This window comes from Chanodichthys erythropterus, chromosome 3, assembly GCF_024489055.1.
Source record: "Chanodichthys erythropterus isolate Z2021 chromosome 3, ASM2448905v1, whole genome shotgun sequence".
NCBI lineage: Eukaryota > Metazoa > Chordata > Actinopteri > Cypriniformes > Xenocyprididae > Chanodichthys > Chanodichthys erythropterus.
In genome coordinates, this window is record NC_090223.1 from 38,810,689 (window position 1) to 38,823,502 (window position 12,814).

Genomic DNA, 12,814 nt, shown 5'->3' on the forward strand with positions numbered 1-12,814 from the left:
TACTATACCACACTCCCGCTCATCCTCGGCAGGATGTGACATCAGGAACAGGCAGACACTAGGCGACCACCAGCATCGGGCAGCAGGGGGCGACTAGAAGAGACGTTAGCAGAATAACACAGGCATGACAATAAGAACTCAACCAAGAACTAATCAAACAGTGCAGGTTATTGTTATATATTGCTGACAAATCCTATTTTCCGGATCTCAATGCCTGTAATGTGCATATGAAACGGAAAGCTAGCTGTACTGGCTTGAAGGAAACTAGTCTGCCAGAATCTTTTTACTTTACATTACTTTTGGGAAGAAGGGAGGCTGCACACCATTGTACAAGGGAAAGTTATCATTATCATTCCCTGAGCTGGACCTCCTCAGCCCAGTCACTCCACTTCACTTCCTGGTCACAACAGCGTTTGTAGGATGCAAGTTGTATGGGTGTGACAGGGAAAGAGAGAAAGTTTTTGTGGCTGGGACCAGTGCCAGCACTCAGGTCTGTTTAGTGGTTGGGGAAAGAGAGCACAAGACTCACTGAGGCAAACAGGCCCATAATGAGCTGATAATTCCTCTACAACAGCAGGCCTGTACGTATAATGCAACTCCACAGAGCAGCCGGCCACACTGTGCAACATGAACCTCAAATCTACATTCAGAAACAAATACACTAGGTCTTAAATGTGAAGTTTATCTGCCTCTAGCAAAAACTGCAAAATAACGACTCAAGACCCTGTGTTCTTATTAGGACTGCATGATACGAAAAATAACATTGAACTTAAAAGCGATTCTTAGAGGCTGTGATTATTTTGTATGCACAGCTTGTCAATGAACTATGGCTTCAAATGCTAATCCATCTGAAAGCACTGCGAGTTTGAGTCGCTTATAATGTACATTTGAAAAAGCAATACACGTCAAACATCTTTCCAGACATGAAAAGCATTTATTACCATCTTGTCCAACAAAAGACAACATTTAATAACATGTTTTTACTCATTTTATAACGACAGTTGAGCATCATTCTGTGAGATGATGTGGCTTCTTACACAGAAAAAGGCAGTCGTGTATTTATTAGTCATGTTTAATCAATCAAAGCATTTAAATCTTCTATTTATTCAGCTACAGCGATATGACACGTTATCTTCTTCTGCGGCAGGGCATATTGGAGTTTCTGCGCAAAAGTGCCCTTTGGCTTTCAGATGGAGAAGCATTTACTATTGATCACAGAGCCGTACAGCTCTGACAAGCTGCGCACAAAATATAATCACAGCCTTTGCCAAATCACATGTGGTTTAATCGAGATAAATCGTGCAGCCCTAGTTCTGATGTATTCATGTTGCTCTCTTACTGTTACCCATTCACACCATTATAAGCTATATACCTTATCACACTATTACAAGCGTGATTGGGTATACACATAGATGCATGAAAATGGGGCATCAGGCCACACAAAAGTAAAAATTCATCTTCTAGAATTTTTGAGGATAGGAAGCAAAGCATTCCCTTGGGCCATTTTACATTAGATATCCATGTGACAACTGTAGGAAAAAAAGGGGGGCAAAAGAGACAAGCTAAATGAATACAGCCTCTGTGCTGCTGCTGCTGCTGCTGCTGGCTTAAAGCAGAGCTGTGGGCCATTCGGCTGCATTCCAGCGGCTTCCTGTAAAAACACACACACACAGAAAGCTGGGAGCTCTTATTACTTGCTAGGCTCCCGTTAAGTAACATTCAGCGGAACCACAGCTCAGTGCACGTGTCGGCTCAAAACATAACCAAAAGCAAACTCAACAAGGAGACAGACAGAAGGAAGCAGGAAAATAAGTGCAAATGTAGGTAAGTTTTTTTTTTTTTTTTTTTTTAAACTGGGACTTTTTTTTTTTTGGGTCCTGCCATACATGCAATGCTATCTTAGAATTGGGACAAAAAATGGTATTTTCTTACAACGCAATGCATAAATAATAATGTTTGGTAAGCTACGTTATTATTGTTGCTCCCTAAATCCTTAGGGGTGAGAATAAGGCATTAAAGACACCTGTTCCAGTTACCATTACACTTAGCAATTTAAGTTTATTAACAACTCCATTATCAGTTAGTAGTTTTGAAGATTTGTTAAATAATAAAAGAAATGCAACTGCATTGACAAATAGGAAATCTGTTTATTCAGATCTTTAATTACTTAAATCCTTTAATTACTTTATCCTTTTTCATTTAGGAAGTTATATATTAAATAATACTAAAACATGTTCATTTACATGTGGTAATTTATTTTCACAAAATACTACTGACAAAAGTCTTTAACTACACATGGTCATATGAAGTACTAGAAATGTAATGTTGTAAGATGTATGTGTTTGATTGAATAATAAGAACAGACTTATAAGATTCATTCATTCATTCAGGAATTGAACTCTACTGATTGCAATGTTAGATTTTATTCAGAACAAAGTATATGCACAGACAAGCACCATCATATTTACTTAAAAATAAATAAAATAAAATTTACAATTACTCCTACAGGATTTCTTCAGAGCAAGGGACTTCAACCAGTTGTCTGCAGCGGTACTGCCAATTAATGTTTGATCACAAATAATTTTTTGTTTAAAAATTAAAACATGGGTAAAAAACATCAGAGTCAAATTTAAATATAAGCACCCTCAAACAAAAAAGCAAAAGCACCCTCAGTTGAAACTGTGATAATATCACACTGGCGAAACAGATCTGGCAAATGCTCCATTATACAGATACACATACACTGATGCATGTGCAACAACAATATTGTGCATAGTTCAAATCTACTGTCTTAACATAATATAACTTGCATATCATTATATGGTTGGTTTATATTGTTATTGAAGGCTATACGTTTAATATGTAGCTCTGTTTGACATTTTGTCTCGGGGGTCCCTGCTCTCTCTCTCTCTCTCTTTCGCCTAAGGGGTCCTTGCCCTGAAAAACATTGAAGAACCTTGCTTCAGACCAGAGCCAATCAATACTCTGGCATGGATGGCACATACATGGGCCGGCACATGGACTGTTCTTCCCTCCTCCCAATTCAAAGGAGACTCCTTCACGCACATTTACTGTAAGCTGTGAATCACCCCTGCCCACAGAGCTGATCGACTGCCATCTCTCCCTTCTCCTCTCAAACTCGTTTTTTCACTCCGCCACAGCAATCGAGAAGCCACAGACACAGCTGAAGACTGCCAAGTCCATATACAAACTACAACACTCTTGGCACACCCACGCACCTCCAAACACAGGAAGTAGCAAAGAACAGCTCAGCATGACTGTTTCTCTCTCTCCACCTAGCTTTCTTTACTTGCAAAACAGTGACAGAAAAAAAAAAAAAAAAATCCACTACTACCTACTGCACATGCACACATGAATGAGTTCAAACAACACTATATAACAAAAAGACCATGATTAAATGTCAACAGGAGATTTCAACAAGACCCTGCCTGTGTGATGAATAAATAAGTCAATTTTTCTGCCTATTGAACCACATGTTTTGTGCCACACTCATTAGTGGCTGTTCATACAGAATGCACTTTTTCATTCAATTGTGTTACTTTTTTTTTTAATGTAAACATGCAATAGATGCCATTTCTACTCAAGAGATGCTTCTCTTGCTGTGTCTCGCACAACATGGGGTTGTAAAAATGCAGCCCTCAATTCTTCTGCATCTGTGTGAATGGCCGACACCCTTACATTAAAAAATAGCTTGATAACATGTTTTTTATAGCCAGTTCTAACTTAAAAGTTGTATTTTGAATTAAATATTAGAACGGAATGTAGATGCAGATTTCCCAATTTGTTTCAGTTCCGATTAACAATTTCAATTCAACTCCGATTTCATTCATAGGTATATTGTTGGGTACATTAAGAGTGCAATTAATCATAAAATCCTTTTTTGTTTTTTTTAACCCATCCCCATTTATTATATTCCATATTCAATTAAAAAAATACTGCAATGTTTTCATAAAAATAAGAATTGTAAATTTTATTTTCTTGGTGGCCTTTTGGAAACCTTTAGTGCCCACTGAGTGCATGCAGTACGAGACATGGCAGCTGTTTCTCATCAGCTAATTTTACTTTCTCTGCATAGTCTCCACGTATCGCTTATTAAAAATGCAGTTTTATATTATTTTATCATACCCTGTATGAGCAAGGGCCAATATCACCAACAGCCCGTACAAACCAGCATCAAAACGACCTCCACCACAACCAGCTCTTCCACTTTCCTTCAACATTACACAACAACATGACAAAACAGACCACATGGTCACCAACTTTGGCTGACACAAAGGGCGTGAGTGTTTTCTGGGCTGCACCCTGATTCAGCATGCTGTCCCGTGTGTATCACGGAGGAGAGGCTAACCTGGGTGGGTCTGGCAGGAGAAGGGCTGAGGCGTAAGGCTGGCAGACACTGGCTGCGCAAGAGCCGTGCTCCCGGCGGGCAGAGGTTGGCCCCGCTTCAGTAGCTGCTTGTGTTCGTGTTGACGGAAGCGAGGGGGCACCTCTCTGGGCGGGTAGCGAGGGGCTGCTGGCTGCTGTTGATTGCCGGAGGGTGCGCGCTTGCCATTGCCACCAGTGCTGCTGCTGGCTGAGGGCACGGACGGGTTGATGGCGGTGCTGGGGTTGGTGGGGGGAGGAGGGGTGGGGCTGGGCTTGGCAGAGTCTGGCACTGTGGACACAGAGATGAAAGAGCGAGAGAAAGACAGACAGACAGATAGAGAGAGAGAGAGAGAGAGAGAAGGGGGAGAGGGAAGCATAAAGTTAATTTTAGCACATGCCATAACGAAAGCAAACAGGAAGTGTCTTTGGAGGGATGCCTATGAGATGATTCGGGAGGGATGAGCAGGTGCAAGACCATTGAGGATGACGGTTTTCCTGTCTCTACCAATCACAGCAGGTCTAGACGCAGAGGGGCACTTGGGGAGGGAGACGAAAAGAAACGAAAGTGCCGTTTATCTTAATGCCTCAGTTTTGTGGAGGAGGAAGAAACGGTTACACAATTAGCCATCAGAGAGCCTGATCCAGGCAGATCTCCGCCTGAGGCAGAGGCAAAGATGAAGCAGTGGGAGCACAAACATCTGTGTGAATGAGTGCCGGACTTACGTAACGCACTCCTATCTCGCAGACGGGGGGGGGGTGGATGCATATTCTGCTGGGGGATAAACCTGTCTGGTAGTGGAGCAGAAGCTTGGAGGGGGAAAAAACCTATGATAACTCTACTACGTGGGTTTTTGGGCTTTTTTTGGGGGGCTTTGGAACATAACATAAAATGAGTTTAACAGACTGCTAATCTCAAAAAATTCACCAATCTTTCACAATAACGTTCATTAGTTAACATTAGTTAAATACATCATCATGAATTAATAATGAACTGCATTTCTACAGCATTTAATAATCCTTATTAATTGCAACATTTACCAATACATTATTAAAATCAAGAGTTGTATTTGTTAAAACTGCAGTCCGTAATTTTGCCTCTTTGTCGCCATCTGTTTGAAACCTGCAATTGCAGTTATATGCGGAATTATCATCTTTACGTGGGTTGTGCCTCGGCAGGGCTCCTTAGCGTGGAATCTAATGTTTGCTATCAGTCACCACACCTTTGTGCATACTGTACTTCGGAATCACAGATTGTAGTCTTGAAGTATGACCAAAATAAGAATGTCATCTGAACAAGTAACATGTCTGCTACATTTGTTCTGACTGAGGAAAAAAAAGCATTGCAGTAAATCACGCTGCCAAAGGTGATTAAATCTAACGATCGCTTAGCTCATATCACATCAAACCATGCAAATTATTATTATTGTTATACTTTGTTCTCAAATTTTTAATATTAACAACATCAGCATTGCATGACTATGTGTATTTAGTGTGTATTAACATTACCTGTAGATTTCAATTTCTGTACAGTCTAATCACTAACGTTAATCGGGCTAAGGTAAGGAGATAATTTTGAATGCTGGCTGGTTATGTACATGCTCAAATTGATTTTGGATAATTTTTAACCTAAAAAAAATGATGGACAGCAGCTTTAACATTAGTTAATGCACTGTGAAGTAAAATGAACAAACTTTGAACAGCTGTATTTTTATTAAATAATGTTAAAGATTAACAAATTCAGTAACAAATGTATAGCTCATGGTTAGTTCATGTTAGGTAATACATCAACTAATGTTAACAAATGAACCTTTTGGATAAATTTATACCACAAATTTAACACAAATAAGATGCTTCAACACGCATGTAAGATCCAGACAGATGAAAGAGAATATTTTTTGTAAGTTGGATTCATAAAGACTTGTTTCTCAAAGAATGATCCGGTGATCAATACATTTTTAACAGTAATTTGTTGCTACCTAGTGGCATAACAACGCATTTGACACAGTCGTTATTTGAAGCACCCAGTTATGGTAACATAGACATCAGCGTTTATATCTGAATAATAAACTTTTTTATACTTCTGTGATAATTAGAATATTTGTAACAGAAATAATGATACTGTGTGTTTGAAAAGATAATAAAGCCGTTTAGCGCGAACAGATTTGAATGTCACGATTTTATTTTTGTCAAAGGGTTAATATACATGGGCAAATCGTTGTCATTTAGGAATTAGATCATGTGGGTGATGAAATAGAAAACGCAATCTTTTCAAGATAAATCGTGTAGCTTTGTGCACCTCTCTCTCTCCAGTGATATCTGATGTATAGGAGTACCGCAAGGGCTTTTCAGAGCATTCATTGCTATAATATTCATGAGCACTTCACCAACCCATCACACCAGAACCGTTTTCGGAAACCAAAACTTTTGCACGGTTCAGGTACATTAAAAATACATGCAAAAAATGTTGCTTTTTCACTTTACTTAAAACAATAAAAACCTTTCAAGATGTTGTCGATTTTACTTTCATTATGTTCAAGCACTTAATCCATTATAGGTGGATTTTATTGTGTTGAAGTAGCATTGTTTAAACTGGGAACAGGATTTCCACAATCCATTATGCTTTGCATGGAACTGGATAGGGAGAGTAAATGTTTACAAAGTGTTCTTGTATGCATTTTGTACCAAGCTGAGAAAAGGGGAAGACTCATTCATGTTTAGTGTTCCATTATTTTTGGTGTTTTAGTGTGTTACCATTGCGGTGAAGTGTCATGCTAACAAGAATCCAAGGTGCTTTAAAAGATTAGTTCACTTTCAAATGAAAATTACCCCAAGCTTTACTCACCCTCAAGCCATCCTAGGTGTATATGACTTTTTTTCTTTCTGATGAACACAATCTGAAAAATATAAATAAATATCCTGACGCATCCTAGCTTTATAATGGCAGTGAACAGGGGTCACGGTTATGAGCTGAAGAAAGTACTTCCATCCATATTCATCCATCATAAATGTGTACTCCACATGGCTCTGGGGGGTTAATAAAGGCCTTCTGAAGCAAAAAAAAAAAAAACCGGAGAAAGTGTAAAACTCTTGCAGCTCAAAACGCTTATGCTACGTCCTTTCTTCGTAACTTGAATACGCGATCTGGCGGAAGCTAGATATTTTACTTCATAACTTGTTAAATATGGATTTTGTTTTACACAAACGCATCGCTTTGCTTCAGAAGGCCTTTATTAACCCCCCAAAGCTGTGTGGAGTAGATGGAGACACTTTCTTCAGCTCGTACTCGTTGATCCTGCTCACTTGGATGCAACAGGATATTTATTTATAATATTTATAATATTTCTCCGATTGTGTTCATCAGAAAGAAGAAAGTCATATAGGATGGCTTGATGGTGAGTAAAGCTTGGGGTAATTTTCATGTGAAAGTGAACTAATCCTTTAATAAAAAAGCAAATACTTGGAAATGCAATGGATTTAACCAGTTCCATATTTTGGCTGCCAACACCTAACATCAAATGTAGAAATTTATATTTAGCTTGACAATGTGTGTAATTATTAGCTAACAGTTTACTTAAAAATAATTTGATACAAACGTTATTTTGACACAATCAGCTTAGTTGGGTTTATTAACTTTAGTTCAATTCCTCTAAGAATTTAAGTAGACAACAAAATAGTTATTTTTTTAAAAGTGTACAATGAAGAGTGAAACTGGGCTTGACATAAGAACTCATCTCTCCTTCACAGCCTCTTTCACATTTGTGTCAGTATAAATCTGGTGTTTCCTCACAGGTCTTTAAAGCACTGGCTAAAGTTCCTCACTTTGTGGTAATCAGGTGAACTACATTCTCCAGGATCTACTGCTTCTTTCCAACAGGCTGAGAAAGAGGTTCACATAACACTATAGATTATGCACTGGAGAGGCCCAGTGTGACGCAACCTGAACACTACATGAAAACATGAATCCTGATCGTGAACATGTCCTTTCAATTTCTCCCTTTCTCTCTCCCTTACATGCAAGTCCCTCCCCCAGTCGTGGCCCCTTGCTCTCTTTCATGGCATGTTTGCAGCACAGACGCTCTACAGTGGCGCAGCCGCAGTGCTAAGCTGGAATCGGTGACGCCAATGCCTGATTAAGTCCAGCTCAGCCTGCCTGCCACGAGCTGGCTGACCAATCGTGACAGATTCCTCTACTCCTCTCACATACGTGTCTGAGTCGGTCCATTGTTGTAGCAGATTATGAACGTGTTTCAGGAAGCATATGGACTGCTAAACGCATGGCTAATTTCTCTTGATTATAATGGAAGTACCAGCACATTCACACTTTCACCCTGGGGCAGTGAAAAATGGCTGCAGTCAGGGCCTTCTGATGAAGGGTATTCTAGAAGCTTCTGTGGAAACTGTCAGCACTCGTCCAATCAAAATGCAGCACTGGCGAGGGGAGGTTTGAGAGTGGAAGGGGGAGGGAGATGCAATGAGTCCTCGAATGGAAGACAAGGGGGGGGGGAGAAAGGTCTATGTATCTAAATCCAGCTCTCTGAACACTGGATACAGATACACAACACAAATCCTCAAACAATTACATCGTTAGAAGATTCGTGAAATGCTTTAACTGCTTTACTGATACTTATTTTAAAGCTGCGTTGCTCTGATACACACACTCATGTGTAAAAGCAAATCAAAAGACCCCTGAAACAGAGTTCTGGCAAGGATCTGTTTTAGGTTATATTATTGGTCCAAAGCAAGTTAAGCTCTATCAAACAGTATTTGCGGCACAATAATAATGATATACTAAACATTTCACATTTCTGCTTTGACACCCACACTGTGCAGGTGCATGACCCCATATGCCTTACTGTTACTTAAAAAAAGAAAGAAAGAAATGATTGTCTATGGTAATGGACATTATGCTATTAATACTGTCGATGTACATTAACTTACTGATCCCGGAAAATTATTTTAAATCGCCATTCTTCTACTGTATGCAACCACAACATTGAACAAACACTTCTTGCTTGTGCATGAATGCATAAGCTTATTCATCTACCAATATTATTTTACTTAAACAAAAAAGGCACTCAGATAAATCATAAAAAAATGCCTGGGATGTTCATGGGATGCTGTCTCAACAAAAACCTAGGCAGGCACTGCTCTAGAGAGAGAAAAAACCTGAAAGGAAAACAACAAACATCAGCTTCTTTTGGGGATGCCGCATTCGATATTAAAGACATCCGTTTGCGAAACAGCTCAAATACACTCAGCGAATTAAGAAGCATTTCATTTCAAATAGGAGAAAGAAAAAAAAGAAAAAAAAGCATATTATATCAGCCCAAGGGAGTATTTTCCATCTCACGGTGCGCCACAGATCTTTCTCGCTTTCACGAATACAGCTTCATTTACTGACTGATGAGAAATTAAATCCTGCATTAAACGTTCAATTCTTCGACTTCACAGGACAGATGAAAGCACTAAAAGTACGAGAATGGTGTAACATGTCTTGGTAGGCTGAAATTACAGGACCTGAGCCCAGTCTAAGTACAGAGTAGACACCTTAAATGTAATTACAGCACACTGACTGCGCCTCCTACTACAGACACACACTCCGCACATGCTGCTAACACGTAATGACAGGCTTTCCGATATGAGCCGTGACTTCAAACGGAGGCCGAAAAGCGCTGAGTGGGTTTATTTTGATCAAAAGCACTTTCAGCACCGATTTCAGACTGTGAGTGAGTTATGAGACAAGACAAAATCATTGTGATGTGGAGATGTGAATCAGACCTCACAGAGAGAACAGGTTTTTTAGGTCAATATAATTGAACGCCGCTCTCTCTCAATGGCACGTTAGTGGCCGTCTGTGGAGGAGAGTACAGGCAGATATTGTGCTACCAAATCATTATCTGTCACTTTGACAGACTCTGTTGTAAATGTTTTGCCATGCTCTATTTTAAACCGTTCTTATTTTCCCGAAAATTATATAGAGTTTGTAAAACATAGGCTACAATGATGGAACTAAAATCATGTACAACTGACAAGAGAGTTTGGAGAAAAGAAAAAGTTATATTTATTCAGTCATTAAAAAAAAAAAAAAAAAAAAAATTGTTTTTTTTTTAAGCATTTAAATGACTTGCATCTATACAAAAACTCAAATAATATCACAAGCCTGTCATAGTTCCCACACTTTCTGACCAGTGAATTTCCATGTTTTTTCCATGACTTTCAGTCAATTGTGACTGGACAGGGTTTTCAAAAAAAAAAAGAGAAAAGAACACAAATAGAAATTTGTTTTAAAACATTTTGCCTCAAATGACCTGCACTGCAATAAGGATTATGATCTTAAATTATTTTTTTCTCAATTTCTACCTGATAAAAACAAAGAGTTTGGCATAACTAGAAAAATATATATTCATAAAATATATTATTATATTTTATTAAAGCTGCAGTCCATAAATTTTTTGTTTTCTTCAAGCAAGTACATAACCAGCTAGTGTTCATTACTATCTCCTTAACTTAGCCCAATTCACAACAGTAAGCTTGTAATAATGTTTCCTAATCCGGATGGTACTGGTGAGTTTCCTCAGGTAATTCAAGCATGGAACTGTTCATCTTTTTGCACAAATAATTTGCACGGTTTGACATAATCTGAGCTAAGCGACTGTTAGATTTAATCACTATTGGCAGTGCAATTTTTTGCTTTTTTTCCTCAGTTATTTCTCAGACATGTTACTTGTTCAGATAACATTTTCCAGTGAAAATTCTTACTTTGGTCATAATTCAAAACTACAATCTGTGATTCCGAAGTACAGTATCCACACCTGGTGAGGTGCCTGACAGCAAACAAACATTAGATTCATCAGCGCTGAGGAGCTGTGGCGATTCACAACCCACGTAAAGATGATAATTCTGCAAATAACTGCAATTGCAGGTTTCAAAAACAGATGGCGACAAAGAGGCAAAACTTTTGGAATGAAGCTTTAATTTTCATGATTTTTCCAGGTCTACAGTTACAGTAGGTGTCCACTGATGCGCGGCAGACGGAGCAGAATGAGCGTTTACAGTTCATTCCTATGGAAGTCGAGGTGCGTTGTGGGATTGTGAAGCTTGACTTCCATAGGAATGAACTGAAAACGCTCACTCTGCTCTGTCCGCCCCACGCCAGTGGACACCTACCGTTACATCCAGGTTTTCCTATACTGTTACCCCTTTTCAACCGACACAGTTCCAATGCGGTTTCCTGGCCTGTGTCCGTTCTCGAACCGTTCTGTGCATTTCCACTGCAGATTATGGGGGTTCTTATCCTATCTGGGCTTACTGCGCGTGCACACATCAATATTACTTAATTTTCGTAAATAATACAAAATAACTGTATTTGCATTGTTGCAAGGGTAGGTTTAGGGTTGGATTAATAAAGCACAATCTGATAGGTAGCATTTTTCGCTGTTGTTTTGTACTTGTTCTAATGAATAATGCTGTACTTGCATTATTGTAAGGTTTAGGAGTAAGGTAATGGGAGGTATCATAATCTGACAGGGTAGCACAAATTGTCAGAACCCCGCATAGATCGGTTAAACTCCATTCCTAAAAACCTGCTGGTCTCAAATGAAGCCAGGGGGCGGAGAAATACTGGTCTTGTTGAGCAATGTAATAGCGTTGCACTACATTGCTCTTTACATCTAAACATACAAAACTAAACACGCGAGAGAGTATGCGAGTGAGCGAGTAAATCCACAGTTTCAATTTAACTCCGAAAAGGACAAATGAAAGTACCGGCAGTTTATGCAAGCTGCCAGTTCGCTAGAATTACTCCCGGTACTGTAAACGACAAAACAGAAGTGTCGTGCTGCCTGCACAAACACAGGCAGGTGCGATGTTTTTTAGACTGGTTATAGGGAGGTAAACAACACAGAACGTTACGTCAGCGTTCGTTCCTCAAGTCTGTGGAAACACGCGGCAGGTTCACCTGGCCGAGAACAGCGTCTGGCTCCAGAACGCAAACTTTTCAGGTGAAAAACGAGTATGTGTGAAGCCGGGTTCTTAAAAGAACAACAAAAACAAAAGCTGAGGGGTTTCTTTTTTTAATTCACACACTGATTAGTTTAATGCTTAAACTAATCAATACTTGTAAAATTGACTGATAGCCCCAGGATTTCCATGACTGTAGAAACCCTGTTATGTGGCAAGAGATCTTACACTTTTTTTTGGGCTCTCAAAATGTAAAAGACAACAGAAACTTGTCATTGGTCAACCAGTTTCTCTAACCAAATTCTGACTCATGTATCACTTACTGAGAGAATATTTCTAAAGAAGAGAAACAAATAATATTTAATTTTTTCTTTATTATTAATCTGTAAAAATGACAGAAAAATATTTGGATTGTCCGTGAACGCTTTTTAAATTCAGTAAATTAGAGAGAATTTTCAACCTCAGAGTG

General features: G+C 39.1%; 1 protein-coding gene across 12 annotated transcripts in view; it reads right to left on the minus strand.

Moving 5' to 3' along the window:
• The window catches only part of tnrc6c1 (trinucleotide repeat containing adaptor 6C1), a 59,188-nt gene that overhangs the window by 22,858 nt on the left and 23,516 nt on the right, over window positions 1–12,814 (minus strand). For 9 of the 12 annotated variants that reach the window (XM_067382159.1, XM_067382155.1, XM_067382160.1 and 6 more), the window contains one exon: window positions 4,370–4,675. The exons of 1 other annotated variant lie outside the window; for it this stretch is intronic. In XM_067382159.1, coding sequence (XP_067238260.1) covers window positions 4,370–4,675 — 306 coding nt within the window. Of the gene's footprint in view, window positions 1–8; window positions 94–4,369; window positions 4,676–12,814 lie in introns of those variants that run through there. 2 more of the 12 variants (XM_067382166.1, XM_067382164.1) reach the window with 2 other exon arrangements.